This window comes from Marmota monax, unplaced genomic scaffold (genome assembly GCF_021218885.2).
Source record: "Marmota monax isolate L192 unplaced genomic scaffold, Marmota_monax_Labrador192_F-V1.1 WCK01_AAM20220418_F8-fsc00075, whole genome shotgun sequence".
NCBI lineage: Eukaryota > Metazoa > Chordata > Mammalia > Rodentia > Sciuridae > Marmota > Marmota monax.
The window spans coordinates 920,197-940,693 of record NW_026694772.1 but is presented as its reverse complement, the minus strand read 5'-3'; the positions used below and the strand labels follow the sequence as shown (position 1 = coordinate 940,693).

Genomic DNA, 20,497 nt, shown 5'->3' with positions numbered 1-20,497 from the left:
TTAAATTTATTGGTCAAAGTATATGAAATAAAGGGGCAAAGGAGAAAAATTTAGGGTGCTATTCTGATATATAATGTCACATTGTTTTAAAGTGTTACTCCTCACACTTCAGATAGAGCCCTAATATCCAGAGTATACAAAGAACTCAAAAAATTAAACAATAAGAAAACAAATAACCCAATCAACAAATGGGCCAAAGAACTGAACAGACACTTCTCAGAGGAGGACATACAATCAATCAACAAGTACATGAAAAAATGCTCACCATCTCTAGCAGTCAGAGAAATGCAAATCAAAACCACCCTAAGATACCATCTCACTCCAGTAAGATTGGCAGCCATTATGAAGTCAAACAACAACAAGTGCTGGAGAGGATGTGGGGAAAAGGGTACTCTTGTACATTGCTGGTGGGACTGCAAACTGGTGCGGCCAATCTGGAAAACAGTATGGAGACTCCTGGGAAAGCTGGGAATGGAACCACCATTTGACCCAGCTATTGCCCTTCTTGGACTTTTCCCTGAAGACCTTAAAAGAGCGTACTACAGGGATACTGCTACATCAATGTTCATAACAGCACAATTCACAATTGCTAGACTGTGGAACCAACCCAGATGCCCTTCAATAGATGAATGGATAAAAAAAATGTGGCATTTATACACCATGGAGTATTACGCAGCACTAAAAAATGACAAAATCATAGAATTTGCAGGGAAATGGATGGCACTAGAGCAGATTATGCTTAGTGAAGCTAGCCAATCCCTAAAAAAACAAATACCAAATGTCTTCTTTGATATAATGAGAGCAACTAAGAACAGAGCAGGGAGGAAGAGCAGGAAGAAAAGATTAACATTAAACAGATACATGAGGTGGGATGGAAAGGGAGAGAAAAGGGAAATTGCATGGTAATGGAGGGAGACCCTCATTGTTATACAAAATTACATATAAGAGGTTGTGAGGGGAATGGGAAAATAAACAAGGAGAGATATGAATTACAGTGGATGGGGTAGAGAGAGAAGATGGGAGGGGAGGGAGGGGGGATGGTAGAGGATAGGAAAGGTAGCAGAATACAACAGTTACTAATAGGGCATTATGTAAAAATGTGGATGTGTAACCGATGTGATTCTGCAATCTGTATTTGGGGTAAAATTGGGAGTTCATAACCAACTTGAATCTAATGTATGAAATATGATATGTCAAGAGCTTTATAATGTTTTGAACAACCAATAAAAAAAAAATTAAAAAAAAAGTGTTTGCAACATCTACAGAAATTTTATTCAAGTATCTGGATGCAAATTCCAACATGTGGCAGACTGCAGATGTTTACTAATAGATTCTTAATAATTTAAAATGAAAATACTGGTGGAATTAAATTGGCCAAACTATCCTATACACATATATGAATATACTGTAGTGAATTTCATATATATATATATCACCTAATTTTAAAATACATATATGTGTGTGTGTGTAAAACCTAATTTTTAAAAAGCTATAAATAAATACAAGGATGACCAATGGAGAAGAGGAAAGGGAATAGGGGACAAGAGGAGGGGAAGAAAAAGGAATTACTAGGGACTAAAGTGAAGCAAATTATATTCCATGCTTGTATGCTTATGGTAAAATGAACCCCAACATTATATATAACTATAATAAACTAATAAAAAACTATACTAAAAATAAAAATAATACCTGGATATAAGCAAATGTATAAAACCAAGAAATATAAAATAAAATGGTTTATAAAAAGTTTTGATTATCATGTAAAATGAATATTTTTTCACATACTTTTAAATAGTTATAAATTATTTTTAATCAAATACATGAAATGTCTTTTCAAATTACTATATAAGGTTAAAACAAAGTATCTATTATTTCATACATGTTTTTATGATCAACATTACTCGAATGCTAGGAATAATACTCCTGTTTTAAATTAGTAAATATATTCCAATATTTGAGGTTCCAAATTCATCACTGGAGATTCAGTTTGTAATCAATTTAATTTTCCATTCATAGTTTGTTTTTATTGGGGGGTGTGACAGTTCATCAGCCTCTGGAATAATATGGTTTGTGACACAAATCATGGACAGTCATCATCTCAATACACAGCATTGAGAAGTTGTATAATGACTCACAATATTCCTCATTTATATATATATATATATATATATATATATATATATATATATATAATATACATTAGACTCACAATATTCTTCATATTATTTGACTCACAATGTTCTTCATATTATTTGACTCCCAATATTCTTCATATTATGGCCATAAAGTTACCTTTGGGTTATTAAACACTACCCTTCTGGTAATCCAACTTATTTGGAAGATCTGTTTCCAAGGAAACAACAAAAGGCCTGCATTGGATCAGCTTTAAGTTACAAGCACAAGGCCAATAATCTGGCTGGGGTCAAGATTAGTTTTATTGATTTTTCTGAAGTTCAAGAGATATGGGAAGGGTTTAGAATAATCTCCCTGCCTCATCCAATGATGACTGATCCCTTCAAAGGGAAGAAATGATAGAAGCCTCAGGGTTTTGTTATTTTAGTTTCCAAATTGGCAATTAGCAGTGAAGAGATGAATTCCTTTGCCATGGTACCCCACGTAAAAATAGCTTTGACATACATATTGGTAAAATGCTATCCTTTATACAAACCACAGCTTTACATAGGTGAAGGGGGAGGAATTTCTATTTTGATAAGCTATTTAGGCTACCAATAAAAGGACACTAAGAGATACTTAATTGTTACATGTGTGAAGCACCCATTTTATCTTCTCTAAGATTTTCATAGTCATTCAGAATCAATCACTGAGCCTCAAGCAACTTGAATTATATAGTGCCATGATAAGATACATAAAAAGAGAAAGCAACTGTTTTTTTTTAAATGCTTAAAATACAAACAATATACTTGCATCCAACACAAAGTGACCATTACATGAACAAATTTAATTCACTTGTAGTTAAAAAGAAAATGTAATTTATATTTGGATTCCAAGAGCATTTTATTGTAATATTTTTTTTAATTATGAGCACACTTTTCTTTGCATACAATGACTCCTAGAAGAGAATACTTTCAGATTAGGAGATTATCTAATTTTGAATGTACAGGCAGCAGAATGCAGATTCTGAAATTATAAAACTATTTCTTTTACAGTTATATCTAATCTTTGCTACTGAATATTAGTTTTGAAATTATTTCCTACATATATTAGTAATATTTTATTATTGGTAAGTATTAAGAAATTGGATAGATATGCCTATGGAGGGTATAGTAAAGGGAAATTACACCATAATATATATGAAACTGCATTTAAGAAGATAGTAAATCTTATGAAAAGAAGAAAATATTAATTTTTATTAGACCAACAGTAAGGCATGGATCAATAATTGTTCTATACTCTCATCACTACAACATTATAATTGAAAATACTATTTCATTTCTTTTGGGATAGAGAAATAAGAAAACAACTGTACACTGACCCTGTAAATACAAGGTTGAACACATTATATATAAGAAAATAATAACTATTCTCATAACCTACTCCTTATAATTAGAATATAAAACAATTGGTCATATATTAAATTTCCCCATGGATTTTAGAAATGACTCAATTATGTGTTAGAATCATTATAATATAGACAGGAGAGGGATTATGGAGGCCATTTAACATAACCTCCTGCTTACTGTAAAATTTGCTACTTCCAGAAGCTGATAATGTTTTCCTTAGTATGGCAGCAATCTTTCTCAGTGGCAAAGGTGTTAACAACTTATGGAAGTCTTGTGACTTCCTCCAGTTAAAATATGTTTTGAATCTTGAAACACAGAAGAAATTAAGTATTTTTTCTACATGACAGTTTTAAAACATTTGAAGTCTGATAATCACAACTCTAATAAATCTCATTCCCAAGTCTTATATTGTCAGTTTTTTTTTGCTAGAACTACCTTTATATGACTGATACTTTAAATTCAATGTTTCCTGACTTTGGACACCATCTTCAGTCAAAGCAATCTAAAATTGTATAATTTATCCAACACCTAAACTGTAATGTTTCAATTAAATTCCAATTAAGTTGAACAGGTACACATTGGAAGGCATTTAGAAATGAGTAGAGTGGAATCTTTGCCTTTAGGAATTTTAGCAGGGAAGGCAATAATCACAAGAATAATTGTGAAACGTGTGCCATCTGAAAATTTTCAGTATGCAAAATAACTACATGTACTGAGCATACAGTAATCAATGAAATTTCTTTTGAAATGTTAGAAAAGCAGATTTTCCTCCGTGAGCATTTTAACATTTCAATTTATTTTGTTGCTGAAGGCTGTATATAACATTTTCCCCTGTTCATAGGGTTATTTTTAACAGTAAAATAATGGAAACAACATTAAGTCAGTAGGTGATGGTTTAAGTAAATTATGCTACATAAATGTGATAAAATATTCATATTGCTACTATTTCAATAGTTTTGGAAAATGTTTGCATGATTGCATTGAGTAAACATTGGAAGATATAAACACTGGTACCTATTGTAAGTAGAGAAATTATAATTTACATGTGTAGTATATATTTCTGTATTATTTTGAGTTTCCAAATTTCTACCACAAAATATTTTGGACAAAATGTTGCTTTTATAAGCATAGGAAAGTTACAAAGCTTCAGGAAAGTTTTCCCAAGTTGTTTATATATAATCATATATAGGTTTTAATATATTTGCATATGTACATATATACACATATGTATAAACATACATTTTGAGTGTTCATTAATGTTTAATCAGTATTCATGCATTGTAATTTTACACTTTAAAACATACTACACAATCGTAACAACATCTTTAGCTGGTAATTGTTAACCAAGCTTAAAGGTATCTCCACAAACATGTTAGCACAAGGCATAAAAATCTGATGGTGTTAAGATTTATATCTCTAAGCAATGGAAAAGATTTATATGCTGAGCTGTGGGAGAATCGTTGGATAAAAGATCAGGTGCTCACAAAGAAGGCTGTTATTAAGCACAAGGTTATAAAATGCTCTATTTCACAAAAGAGTACAAAGCAACTGCCATAACTAAGTGTAGCATACAATAAGTTCTAAAGTTCATGACAGTAGCTTGGTAACTAAATTTTAATATTAATTACTGTCCTGTTTTGATATTGATAATGAGGCAATAAAACTTCTTGAATAGGTACTGACATTGGAATCATGAGCACAATTAGAGTCAAATACTCAGAAGACATCATAAAAGAAACCATTCTTCCCTTTGAAATAAAATATAGGATAATTAAGAAGGTTCATTCTGTAAAACTGTCTCTTCCATTTTATGTATTTTGTTCCTCATTTCAAATTATCTTTAGTACAAAATATGTCAGAAAGAAGAAGTACATCTTAGCTTCTGGATTCATACTAAATACAGAATTTGAGCAACTGTATGAATTAACTGCACCTGCAAAAATTCAAAAGCAATGTAATTTATTTTTTCTCATCCACCTGACCTTCCTCTACATACCATCTGACATGGAAGTAATGAAATAAATTCTGTAACTAGTGATGAATATTATCAGGTACATAGTTAGGAAAAGAACTTACATTTATCTTCATGTGTTATTTCATTTATTATCGGTAGATAGTGAATATATCATATAGATGTTAAGTATCATATCCTTATGCCATATTAATTACATATTCAAGAGTGAAATATAATAATTTTTGAGGCCAGTCTATTTTAAATAGAAAGAGGATTTTATTTTCATAGTCGTTGTCCAGCTGCCTCTGAAGTTGATATAGTGAGAGAGTTGGAATCTTGTCAGTAATCCAAATTTTAATACAAAATTTCCAGCAAATAGAAACATTAGACATTTAGGACTATGAGGACCATATAGATATCTGTCTATCCTCGAATTTTAATTTTGTAAAACGAGAAGGAGAGGTTCTAAGAATTAACTCAGCCTTAATGTATTAAATTTTCACAATTCCAAGAGTTAATTCAGCCCTAATGTATTAATTTTTCACAGTGTTTTATATTGTTGTAGGTAATGAATTTATTACATAAACCTATTGCACCGCTATAGAAGTTCCATTCTAAATACTTTTTACAATTGTAGGTAGCAAAAGTATATAATTAATTTCCAAAGTAATTTGAACTGTAATTTCAAAATTTTCTAATAAAACTTACACCCGATAAATGAACCAAAGAACACTCTAAAAGTTGAGGTAGTTAATGCATAAATTTCAACAAGATGGAATCCTAAAATAAGTGAAGGAATTTTGTTTTAATTCTAGTTTTTATAAAAACATATTTTTTTTAATTGGCAGCAGGCTTCTAAGGCTTGGCAAGCTTTCAGAAATGACTAAAAAGGCTTGTCAACTAAAAGCCTTTCGAGTATTTTAATTAAAATTACTAGTAAAAAAAGAATAGAGGCAAACCAATTGTAACTACATCACATATATCAATAAGTCTGCAATCTAATGAATGCTTTGAGAGTGGATACAGCCTAATGAATGCTTTGAATGGATATAGCCAGAATGTGAATATAAAATATTTTGTCACAAGTAAAAATTAAAATATTTAAAGAATAAAAATTGAATTAGAAAAAAGGACAAATAAATTTCCACCTTAATAGATTGCATCCTTCAATCTGCATTTGGGAATAATGAGAATCACTGGCTTATCTAGCCATGCTTTACATTAGCCATGTGTCTGTTAAGGGTTAAATCATTCAGCAGGACATAAATGATATAGAATAGGTATATATATATATATATATATATATATATATATATATATATATATATAATGATCATATTCCTTTTGGGGTATCATGCACAGATACACAGAATGAACATCAGTGTTCATGTTCAAGGAGAGAGGGATTCTGAGTATATTATTTTTAAGGTATTTTTGCTCAAGTTGAGAATACTGCAAAATTGGTCATGTAGCAAAATATTTACAAAATGGGAATGAGATCCTAAAACTTATCTGAGTCATAGAATTTTCCTTATTCCCATGAAAGGAGATATTTATTCTGCTAAGATGTCATAAAACTATAAAACTTTTAGACTTACCTGGAGAGATATATTTTATATCTAAGTTCCTCATGTCCAACTTTAATATAAATTATCATAATGAATTTTAAAATCTTTCAAAAATATGTTCTTTACACAGTGCATATTATTTCATTTAAATGGGCATAATGTTTCAAATCACTTAAATTATATCTTATTTCCCCCATTAGAATGGATTTCTATCATATTTCATAATTATAATCAACATAGAATATATTCTTTAGTGTCATGGCTTTGAAAAAATAAACCAAGTCTCAACAAGTATATACATTTAAAAAATAGGGAGAGGTATAGGATCATTTGGGCTTTCACAGAAGTCAACCCAGAGTATTTTTCTTTTGCCCTCTTTTTCCCTATTAAGTATCCACATAACAAGAGTTACTATCTTTCCAACATTCAGAGACAAAGCATTTCTATTTTCTCAGACTGCCTTCTCATCAAGTTTAACATCCTCAGCTTGTGTCCAGGTATTATTCAAGCCAAACCTGACTTTAAAATGCAAGAGAGCAGCCCTCACAGCTCATTTTAATCATGCTTTGATCTCTTGCCATGCAACTGCTTCATAAGGTCAAAATCCCTCAAAGCTTTGACCTGAATAGCTGTCAGAGTCACAAGCACACAATGTTCTTTATATGTGAACAATCAGATGCCTTGTCCTCTCAGTCACAATTCCTATCCCTTGCTTCAAAAATAACAAGTTTTAACTATTATGAGTTTTGAATTATTATCCAAACTTTGCTCATTTTTTTCACCATTCAAAAGGCTTTTTTAAAAAATCTAGATATAAAGTAATCATTAATGACAGATTTTTTTTTCCCCATAAACATAAGGGGAAAATACACACAAGTGAGTTCTGTTCTGCAAAGTCACAACCTCACCCTAACATTCTCAGAATTACATAAATGTAATTTTGATCAAGCTCAATTTGACATTCACAAAAGAAAATCAGTCACTTTTTTTTAACTGTAAATGATCACTTCTTTCTTCCCTGTCTTTATCTTCCTTTAATTCCTCTTTCCCTGGGCAGCTTCATTTCTCTCTTCCTATGAATTCAATAACCCCCAGCAAAGATATATATTGGAAAAGATATGGATGGTATATTTTGGGGAAAATTCAGTGAGGAAAAAGTAACACATAAACTTATAAAAGCTCCGACTTAGTGTTCTAGGAAACAACTTGTGTAGGTCTCTTTATCTGTTCCTGGTCTATATAGGAACATACGACTGTTTGAAAAAAAAAAAATATGGTGAACCACAAGCCTACAGACTTTCTAATCAGTATGACTTATATATTAAGATCACCTTTTCTCTTCTCTCAAAAATGATTTTATTGCTATTGCTTTGTTTTATTCTCATCATATCCCAATGAACAAGCAGAACAGATACATGCTATAATGTCTGGTGAACATCATTTTGTGAAGAACTACACAAATCAAATCTAGTACTGCTTTACTGCTGAATAAGAGGTTAAGTAAATTGCCTAGGTACTAGTCTCATAACTCATAGGCCATTAAAAATAAGGGTTCTAGTATTTTTCCACCAACTAGAATAACCAAATTAGTAACACATTGAAGAGATATATACAACCTTCATTGAAAAGTAGTACCATTCCAAGGGAATGAGTATATTTAAGTACTGCATCTCTAGGAAGGTCTCCCTTTTCCCATTTCAGCCAGCATTGTGAAAAACCAGAAGGCACAGGTTGATAAGTATGTCACCGCCTTTGTTAATCAGTGTTTATAAAAATGTCATATTTTACCGTATAATCATCACATTAATGTATACTCAGAAGTATCCTGTGAATTCTAATGTTGCACCAAAGACAGTTTAGCAACAAATGATTTTTAAGTATTACCAGCCCATTTTTTTCTTCAAAAAAGCATGCACCTCACTTTTGGGGAAAAATGTTATAAAATCTTCAACAATTATGCAGTGAAATAAGGTATATATGCAGTCTGTAATAAAAGGTTTTTTAAAGGAGTATATTCATGGGTCCTTCCCAGGACCTACTGAGAATGAGATTTTCTGAGTCTAGATGCATTTTATTCTGTTCCCCAGATGATTATCATGCACTTAAGCTTGAAAACAACTGAATATAGTGCAAGTGAACCAAATATGACATACAATTTAACAGTTACACTTCCATAAATATATCACTTAAATGAATGCATTTTAAAACAACTTTATCAAATAATGCCAATAGTTAACATAGATACTATCAATTTTATTGCAACAATAACCTATGGGATCAAGGAGTATATATTGCATCAAAATAATTGTTGAGTTAAAAGTCATAAATTTACTAATACCTCATGTATTTGTGGCATAAATATCAGGGATATTGCAAATTTAAAAGTAGCCTTAGGCAGATCACACATAATAACAAACCATGACCTACAGTAAAATTACTATTCAATAAATTAATTTCTAAAATAAATTTATTAGATAACAAATGAATTTTTAAAAATATTTTTAGTTGTAGATGGACATAATACCTTTATTTTATTTAAGTTGTTTTTTTTTAATGTGGTGCTAAGGTTCGAACCTAGTGCCTCACAGATGCTAGGCAAGCACTCTACCACTGAACTACAATTCCAGCCCTAAATGGATTTTTATTATTACTTAATTGCATGACAAATGAGTGAAATAAATTCTCATATTTCTTTAATTTTTACATGAGTTTGGATTTAAAAGGAAAATTGAACAGGGAATGAAATCATATATGGCTGATTAATATTTAGAATTGTATTTATGGAAGTTAACACCTCAAATTTCCTTTCTTCATCTTTCAATAAATGTTTCCTAAGTGTTACTTATCAAATATCAAGTCTCAAGAAAACAAATTCCTTGTACCTGTCTCACAACAAAGGAGATATCTGCCTAAGATCTATTGAATATGATCATTGTTTTAATAAGTGTGTATGCATAGCCTTGAGTTGTAAACAGTGATCAATTACAAATGCCCTTGTAATACAAAATGATGTGACAGAATATACATAATGTCAATATTTTGAATGGCTACCTATTTTTCTACCATCTGATAATGAGACCAAAAAACAATCCCTGATTTTTCAATTACTAAAACTTCTAAAATTACTAACATACAACCACATTCCAGAACTGTAACTTTGTTATTTTCCTAAACTACAGCTTGTATTTTCCTAAACTATAGCCTATATGTAATTAAACAACATTCATGATTTTATGAAATCAGCAGTCTGTGGCTGAAAACCCAATAATTAGATCATTATTTGCCCTCATAAAAAAAGCCTTCAGAGAAATTAAAGGACCTGTGCTAAAGTCCTGTTCCTACAACTACATTTCCTTGTATAATTCACTTTTCTTCTCTGGTTTCATTTTTTTTTTCCAAATGTAAAATGAGGTTAACTAATGGCATTCATGGTTCTAGGAATCTGTGATTCAGAGTCAACTGCTCTGTCATGCAGCTCCCTACTACTATTAAACTGGAGTATAGTAACTAATTTAATCAATCAGTGCTCATTCCCCTGCCTATGATTCTCCAATAACAAGTTAAGCTAGAAAGCCTGTTTTTTTTTTTGCTAAAATAAATCTATTAGATAACAAATGAAGTGTAAGAGGTGTGTGTGTGTGTGTTAGAGAGGGGGGGGGAGTGTTTTATACTAGGAATTGAAACCAGGGGTGCTTTTCCACTGAGCTACATCCCGAGCTGTTTTTTTTTTTTTTTTTTTTTTTTTTTTTGCTTTGAGACACATCTCACTAAGTTTCTTAGGGCCTCATTAAGTTGCTGAGGGTGGCCTCAAAATTGCAATCCTTCTTCCTCAACCTCCCTGAGTCACTGGGATTACAGGTGCATGCCAGTGTGCATGGCAGAAGCCATGTTTTTTTTAAAATTCAATTTACCATTGGGCACAGAATTATCCTATGACATCCTTCGTAAGGTCATAGCATTATTCTCATAATGCAGGTTTCAAAATCTCCAGCATAATTCATAGTATGATAACTGGTATCACTTACCTGTGCTGAACTCTTTTCAAGTTTTTGGACTAAATTTTCCCAACGCTGTGCAAAATTTTCCATCCAGGCTTCCATCTTTTGTGTCACTGATTTATTTTTCAGTGTTGAAAGAAGATCTTGGTGGAGTGAACTGAGTTTGTTCATAGTTTGCTTTTTCTTTTCTAGATCTGTTTTTAAAACCTGTTAAAACCAGATCACAGAATAAGTCTTAGGTTCTAGGTAACATTTTATTAAAACACTATTGTTTCCATCTTTTCATGCATTCACTCATTTCTATAGATGGGCAAAGACTGCAATCATTTCTGCAAATTATTGAACATCCATAAACATACACATAATAACTTCAAAAAATCTTTCAATAAAGGTTGAAGAGATTATAAAATAGAGACATTAGAATAAAGACTATGAAGAGGCACTTCAGAGCTAGAAGGACTGCCTAGTGATCAATTAGTAAAAGCTCTTCTAAAGTGAAAACAAGATCAACATGTGGAAACTTTTTTTTTTTTTGGTAGTAGGGATTGAACCCAAGGGTGTTTAACCACTGAGCAACACCACCAGCTCTTTTTATTTTTAATTTTGAGACAGGGTCTCTTCATTTTGCTTAGATCCTAGCCAAGACTGACCACAAACGTGTGATTCTTCTGCTTCAGCCTCCTGAGCTACCGGAATTACAGAACTGCACTGCCACCCTCAGCTGGAAACTACTTTTTAACAATTGGGAGTGGGTGACATTGCTCTTGGATGGTAGTGAATTTCCTCTGAAAAATTTCTAACAAAAACTGACTATAAAGTGCCAGTATTACTGGTGACTTGAGAAGATGAGAGTGTCTAAAGGGCTTTGCTTTCTGAAATGCTGTTTATTTGGAGAAAATTGCAATATTATTTATTTCCACAATTTCAATATTCCATTATTTATAAATAAAAACTTTCCATGAAGTTAACAGACCTTAAGCTTCATTAGCATCTATTATTTAATTAAAGTTATACTATCGGAATAATTATTTTCTAATGTTAATTTGAAGCTCATTAAGTAAAAAGAAAGACATGGAGTATGATCCACATCCCTCAGAAGCTATCTGCTTATTTTCTAAATACTTACATGTTTCATATAGTATTTTTTTTAAAATAGATTGTAGTTGTAAATAGACAGCATGCCTTTATTTGTTTATTTTTATGAGGTGCTGAGGATAGAACCCAATGCCTTACACATGCTAGGTAAGCACTCTGCCACTGAGCTGCAGCCTCAGCCCTTATAGAGTAATTTTTTTATACCAATCATATTTCCAAAGTTTCTGTGGGCAATGAAGGTTCACAATTGCCTTTTGTTTGATTTGGAAATAATAAACAAAGTGACTTATGTGAAATCAGTAGATCATGGCAGCTTATTCTTTCACTTTATCTACCACTAAGGTCATTCTGCTCATAGGGAAATCCAATTTCCAAGTACCAAATGCTAGCCTGTGACTTAACTTATAAACACAGGAAAGAAATAGGGAGGAGGAAGAAAAATCATTTTATAGTCCTTTTACAACCCCATTCTTCTGGCAGTAGCAAGTACAATGAATATAAGCTAAACTTTGATACCTGACTTTTTAAAACAAATGCAAGCTTATTTAAGAACAACTAACATTACATATGGAAATAAAATATATTATCATGAAACAGATGTACCAATTGCTCATGAACCAAAGTGTCATTCACATAGAGCAGTCAATACACCACCTGCAAAGTAACTCATTTTAGCATGTTACTTACATGGATAGGTATGAACTGTAAAATGTTCTGGTTTCATGTTCAAATAGTTCATCCTTTATTCAGAACTGGGTTTATCTGGCATATTTTATGTCTCAGTTTTCTTGTCATTTTAAGGGGAAGGGAAGCAACTTTTAAAGTTCATTTGTAATGTACTTCCTCAATAATTACTTTTTTTTCTCAGTTTGAAAAAAATGACAGAAAAATATTAATAGTTGGAGTTATATCTATAACACTCTCAGAATGTTAGTGCAGTAGTATATAGATTTTTTATATTCATTTTGTTTAATTCACATGTTACCTTTCCATAAAATTTAAGTGCATACTTGTACTAGTAGTAAAACAACAGTTTATACTACCTGAATAGAGCTGAGAGGCAAACTTGAATTTCAAACATATATTCCTCAGATTCCTTTATGGAGATTCATTTTATTTTTTTTTCTTTATTAACTTTTGGCATGCATTTATTTTGTGTGAGCCACTGTGACTTCTTTTTGGAAAGACGCATGATATAAATAAAGACATACATTTAAAAATAAAATAATGAAAGTGCAATCCTCTTTGGCTTACTATCTCAGAGCTTAAAGAACCATTTAAATAGCCCTATGTGAAGGGCTAAAAGGTACATTCATTATTTAAGCTAAATATATAATGATTTGGAAACATTTCAAAATAGGAATTTGAGAGTTGTTTCAAGAAAAATGTGTTGGAATTCTATGGGTAACCTTGTGCTATCTAAACAAATGAAACTAAGCCTCCTGTGTTAATATGAAATCAAATGAAGATGGATTTAGTGAAATTATAAAATTGAAAGGCACCATTAAAAACACAATGAGGAAAAATACACTCAAGGTAAAATTAAAATAGCATTATAATGAAATTGTATAATTATTGAATACATTTTCATATAAATCTATATGACAAAACCACTGGCTAAATAAATTTCTATAGATGTAAATATTTTAAAATGATGATGGCAGATTGTTTGGTCTCAGTATTTCTCTTTTTTTCCACCTCCCTGGATGCTCTCCATAATCTCCAAGTTCCTGAAGGGACTCTCTCACAATAATTAGCAGAGGGAGGATAAGAAAAAAATCCATGGCTATGCCAGATAAACTGGATCATAGTAATGAATTACTTTCTCCTGTCTTTCTTTTAAGCTTGGATCTTATGTGAGACTATTAATTATGGTTTAACTGTTCCTAATAATTAGAGGATGTCATTTTGCATATCAAGAATTGATAATGGGTCTGTGAGTGCCAGAAACCCACAGAGTTCTAAAAGTCTAGGCAACAAAAGTAAACTTTAGAAAACTTATAACAGGTAAAGATCAGCTGGGATATTAAAAGAACATATATTTTATTTTCATAGAATCCAGTCACTTGGACCTACCTCCAAGTAGGCAGGAAGCTATCATCAGTAAATTAGATTGGGTTGATAGTACATATGGGGAAGACAGACACCCTATTAAATACGTAGGAATAGAAGAGTTCTATCTTGTCAAGGTTAGAAGATGAATTGAAGTGGGAAAAACAAATATATACTTATAAAAGGCCCAGGAAACCTTCACCCTATTATCATAAGGAGTATGCCTTAGAGAATAATGCCAAGATAATATTTACTACAATAGAAAAATGAATTTTATCAGCTCAATCTGTAATTACTTATCTAAATGGAAGAAGTACTTCACTTTGCTCTAATCACCAGTTATTGTACTTAAGTAGATTAGTCTTATTTAGGGTTTCTCAAGTTAAGAGAACGTTAGAATCGCCCAAAAGATGTTAAAATGCAGATTGCTAGGTGCTACCTCTAATGTTTCTATGTCAGCAAGCTTGGAATAAGACCACAAATTTGCATTTCTCTTATTATTTGTTCTAATTAATACATGACAGCAGAATGCATTTCAATTCATTGCACATAAATGGAGCACAACTTTTCATTTCTCTAGTTTCACACAATGTAGAGTCACACCATTCGTGCAATGGTACCTGTACCTAGGGTAATGATGCCCATCTCATTCCATCATCTTCCCTACCTCCATGCCCCCTCCCCTCCTCTCAATACCCTCTGTCCAATTCAAATTTCTTCCATTCTTCCCTTACCCTCCCCCATTAGGGATCAGCATCCACTGATCAGAGAAAACATTTGGCCTTTGGTTTTTGGGGATTGGCTTGCTTTGCTTAGCATAATATTCTCAAACTCCATCCATTTACCTGAAAAAGCCATAAATTTATTCTCCTTTAATGCTGAGTAATAGTCCATTGTGTATACATGTCAGTTTCCTTATCCATTCATCCATTGAAAGGTATCTAGTTTGGTTCCATAGTTTAGCTATTGTAAATTAAGCTGCTATAAACATTGAAGTGGCTGTGTCATTGTAATATGCTGATTTTAAGTCCTTTGGTTACAGAGGAGTAGGGTAGCTGGATCAGATGGTGGTTCCATTTCAAGTTTTCTGAGGAATCTCCATACTGCTTTCCAGAGTGGTTGCACCAATTTGTAGTCCCACCAGCAATGTATGAGTGTACCTTTTCTCCCACATCCTTACCAATACTTATCCTTGCTTGTATTCTTAAAAACTGCCATTCTGACTGTAGTGTGATGAAATTTCAGTGTAGTGTTGATTTGCATTTCTTTTATTGCTGGAGATGTTGAACATATTTTCATATATTTTTTGATCAACTGTATATCATCTGAAAAGCATCTGTTCAGTTCCTTAGCCCATTTATTAATTGGGTTATTTGTTTTTGTGGTGATAAGTTTTTTGAGTTCTTTATATATCCTGGAGATTAGTGCTGATTCAGATGGGCATGTGGTAAAGATTTTCTCCCACACTGTATGCTTTCTTTTCATATTATTGATTGCTTCCTTTGCCGAGAAACAGCTTTTTAGTTTGAATCCTTCCCATTTATTGATTCTTGATTTTATTTCTTACATTTTAGGTGTCATGTTAAGGAAGTCTGGACCTAATCCAACATGAAGATTTGGGCCTATTTTGTCTTCTATTAGGCACAGGATCTCTGGTCTAATTCCTAGGACCTTGATCCCCTTTGAGTTGAGTTTGTGCATGGTGAGATATAGGGGTTTAATTTTATTTTGCTGCATATGGATTTCCAATTTTCCCAGCACTATTTGTTGAAGAGGCAATCTTTTCTCTAATGTATGTTTTTAGCATGTTTGTGTAGTATGAGATAATTATATTTATGTGGGTTTGTCTCTGTGTCTTCTATTCTCCCATGCCATTTTTGTTACTATAACACTATGTTATAGTTCAAGGTCTGGTATTGTGATGCCTTCTGCTTCACTCTTCTTGCTAAGGATGGCTCTGTCTATTCTGATCTTTTATTTTTCCAAATGATTTTAAAGATTGCTTTTTCTATTTTATGAGGAATGTTGTTGGGATTTTAATTGGAATTGCATTAAATCTGTATAACACTTTTGGTAATATGGTCATTTTGACTATTTATTCTTCCTATCCAAGAACATGGGAGGTCTTTCTATCTTCTGAGGTTTCCTTCAATTCTTTCTTTAGTTTTCTGTAGTTTTTGTCATAGAAGTCTTTCCCTTCTTTTGTTGGATTAATGCCTAAGTATTTTTTGAGGCTATTGTGAATGGGATAGCTTTCCTAAATTCTCTTTCATTACTGATGTATAGAAATGCATTTGATTTATGGGTATTGATTTTATATCCTGTTACTTTGCTAAATTCATTTATTAATTCTAGAAGTTTTCTGGTGAAATTTTTTGGATCCTCTAAATATAGAATCATGTCATCAGCAAATAATGATAGTTTGAGTTCTTCTTTTCCTGTTCATATCCCTTTAATTTCTTTTGTCTAAATGCTCTGGCTAGAGTTTCAAGAACTGTGCTGAATAGAAGTGGGGAACTGTCTTGTTGCAGTTTTTAGAGGGAATACTTCCAATTTTTCTCCATTTAGAATGATATTGGCCTTTTACAATGTTGAGGTATGTTCCTACTATCCCTAGTTTCTATAGTGTTTTTAACATGAAAGTATGCTGTATTTTGTCAAATGCTTTTTCTGTATCTATTGAGATGATCATATGATTCTTGTCTTTAAAGTCTATTGATGTGAGGAATTACATTTATTGATTTCCGTATGTTGAACCAAACTTGCATCCCTGGGATGGACCCCATTTGATCATCGCACACTATCTTTTTTTAAAAAATATTTTTGTATTCAAACAAATTTGCATTTCTCATAAGTTTCCAGGTAATGTTTATGCTGCTGGTCTGGGGACCACACTTTATAAAACACCAATTCTATGTGGATAAATTCTTTGAAGGCCATTACAGGAGATGAGCTTTATCAACAGGGACTTGTTGAATTCCCATAAGCACTCTAACCCTGTCACTTGATTCCACAGCCAGTGAAGAGTACAGTATTGCCATAGCCCTTACATAGAAGGAAGGAAGCTACAGTTAATAAATCAGACTGGGTCAGTAGGAGATATCAAGAAGAGAAAGATAACTTGTTCAATAAGACAAAAATAGACAAGTTCTTTCTGGTCAAGTTTAGAAGATTAATTAAAGTGAATAAAACAATGTATACTTACAAAAGACCCAGGAAACCTTCACTCTATTATCATAAGTAGTATGCCTCAGAGAATACTGCCAAGACATATTTTTATTACACTGGAATAAATTCTTTATGTGTTTAATATTTTTATCTGTTTTTTCTTTCCTGGATCACCATGCTTCCCCAGAGTTATCCTTCTTTGGCAAAACCAACATTCCCCAGAAACAGATGTATTCTGCATTTGGGTCTTCCCATAACTTACATGATTCTGTAAGTCTTCTAATTCACCTCTTAAAGGCCAAAGTTTCTTTTCTCCTTTGTCTCCTTTACACCCCCCAAAATAGATCTAATCATAAAAATAATAAATCTACATGCCATGGATATGAATCCCACAGATCTAGAAGAAATGGAATATCAAATTCCTTATCTCACATTCCTAGTGAAAAATAGGAGGCAATCCCATGGGTTATTAATAATAATATTTTAAAACAAATTACTCTGATTGTAAATAAAAGAGAGATTTAGCTACTGTATCTATACCCAGGTATGTAGTAGAAATGAGTGACAGATGGTACCTGTTTTGGGTCTTAGACTGTGACATATTTTAATGAACATTAAATTCTTATTCACTGCCTGAGTCAGCAGGGGAATTTTACCTCAAATTCTAGACCAGCTGTCAGGTTTTGTTAATTGGCTTAACTATCAAATGGTAAGACTTATACAAAACATATTTTTACTTTGTTCACAACTAAGGTGACATAGTGTGAATTTTAATCATATTGAAAGATTATTGAGATTTTGCTAAGAGAGACTCTTCATGGTCCCGAGGATGACAAAATCTTTTAGTCGTAAAAATGTCCAAATAGTGGCACATGATTGTTAGAAATGAGAGTTCTAATTGCAGTTATTTTTTTCTAAGAAATCAAATGATATGAGGAGTTTTAAAATGGGTTGAAAGGCCTGTGCTAGAATCTGGATGTCTTAGTGCTTCTTTTAACTCTGCTACTAATGTTATATAATAACTGGTATATGCCATGTGTTTCTTTCTGGACCTCATTTTCCTCTTTAGACATAACCTGAGTAGCTGATCCCAAGGAACTTTAGACTTGTAATTGGATCAGAGATAAGCTAGATCATTTTCAAAGTTCCTACTAGTTTTACTATAATTGGATTTTGTCAATATGTTGCTTCCTAAGAACAACATTCTTGATTGGTAAATTTAATCAATGATTTACATAGCAACCTGCACTATGTAGTGAAATTATGAATTCATTATCACAAAATATTTTTAGCATGTGGTATTTTCCAGATATGGTTATTTTTTTAAAACAAATTGTTCAAGATGCTCTACTATGATTTGACCTTGGTGCTTCTCCATGAAGATATGGAATACTATTTCCTCTTCCTTGAATCTAAGCAGGCTTATGTTTATTTCTACCAGAAGAGTATGGTAGTATTAATGCTTTGTGAAGTTTAAGTTTTCTTTATAGAAATAATGCTGCTTTGAGTCCTTAGTCTCCATTTGTGAATTCTGACTAATTTAAGGCCACCATGCTGTGATATGGCCAAACAACATGAGAAGTCCAAGGGAACACGTTTTGGTGAGCAGCCCCAGACGTCAAAGCATCCAACACAGGAGCCTGATGGTATGAGTGAATGAATACTTTCAGATGATTCTAGAGTCCAGTCATGTAGGCATTCCAGTCAAGTCCCACAACTGTGAAACAAATATGAACCATTCTCTGTATATGTCCTCTAAATTACTGACCAACAAAATCCATGAACATAATAAAAAGTTCATTTTAAGCTAAAACTTTTAAAGTATCTATTACACAGCAATAGTTAACTGGAAGAACAACTAAGTGTTGCCTTTTAAAAAGTCTGCCCATTGTGTATTTCTTGATCTCTCATCCTTGTGAAGATGAGGTTTCCCTGACAGGTTCTATCAAGTAAATATTTCTTGAAGGTTTACTTTGTGTAACTCACCATTCTTAACATTAAGGATACAATTGTAAACAAAGGCACAGAGTGCCTATATTAACCGAGACTACAATTGAATGAGGCTTTTACACTTCCATTATGATTAACTATGGTTCTGCATTTGAACAGCAGTATAGCTTGGTTCTGAGTTAGAGAGCATGACTATATGTTGATAATCAGTGTTCACCATAATATTGACTGAAAGGATCCATATATTGCTCAAGAAGAATAATATTTGCCAAAATTCCATATTCTAGGGCTGGGGATGTGGCTCAAGCGGTAGCGCGCTTGCCTGGCATGCGTGCGGCCCGGGTTCGATCCTCAGCACCACATACAAACAAAGATGTTGTGTCCGCCAAAACTAAAAAATAAAATATTTAAAAAATTCTCTCTCTCTCTCAAAAAAAAATCCCATATTTTAAGGATATGTAGCCCAACTATCCTTTCCCCTGGATATGCTAAAAATCGTCCCTGAATTTATATTTTCCTCTCTGTGGCATATGACAGTGTGTACTACTCTCTACCTGTGTAAAATATTCTCACTTTGTAATGCCACTCTTTTCCTCCCTCTTGTACCATGAATTATTTGAATTATTCAAATCTACTTTCTGAGCTTCTTGTCCTCTGACCCTTCTTTCCGAACTGAGAAGCACCCTCAGTTTTTGTCCCTCTTAATTTTTGTGTCACTCTATAAAATTCTCCCTGAATCTTCTCTGTTACTTATAGTTATATAGTTATGAATTCATTATTGAGAGTCTGGTATGTATATCCAGTTAGCTAAAGAAATGAATGTTTTCACTCTGATGTCCCGAAGACATTTTGGACTAAATATTATCAAAACTCAAATAATTATCATTTTTGCCTTCCAAATATTTCTCATCCATTTTCCTCTTAAGTCTACTAACCTTTCTAGGACTCTAATCACCCAATTTAGAAGTATAGGTATCATTTGTGACCTCTCTCTCTTATGGTAAGTTTTATTCATTCCATCAACATTTGTCATGTCTCCCTTCTTATCTCACTTACAGTGCTACTTAGTTCAAAACTTCTAATTAATCTCCTTACTACCAGAAATATTACTACCAAAGAGTATTACAAAAAGATAAATATGATTGTTTCAATCTCTCAATGGCCCCCACCAGTTGATGAAGAAATTTTTAA

At 32.4% G+C, this 20,497-nt stretch overlaps 1 protein-coding gene across 11 annotated transcripts in view; it reads right to left on the bottom strand.

Moving 5' to 3' along the window:
- Dmd (dystrophin) overlaps nucleotides 1–20,497 on the bottom strand; it is a 2,205,817-nt gene that overhangs the window by 1,477,344 nt on the left and 707,976 nt on the right. For all 11 annotated transcript variants that reach the window (XM_058572890.1, XM_046425263.2, XM_046425265.2 and 8 more), the window contains one exon: nucleotides 11,069–11,248. In XM_058572890.1, coding sequence (XP_058428873.1) covers nucleotides 11,069–11,248 — 180 coding nt within the window. The remainder of the gene's footprint in view (nucleotides 1–11,068; nucleotides 11,249–20,497) is intronic.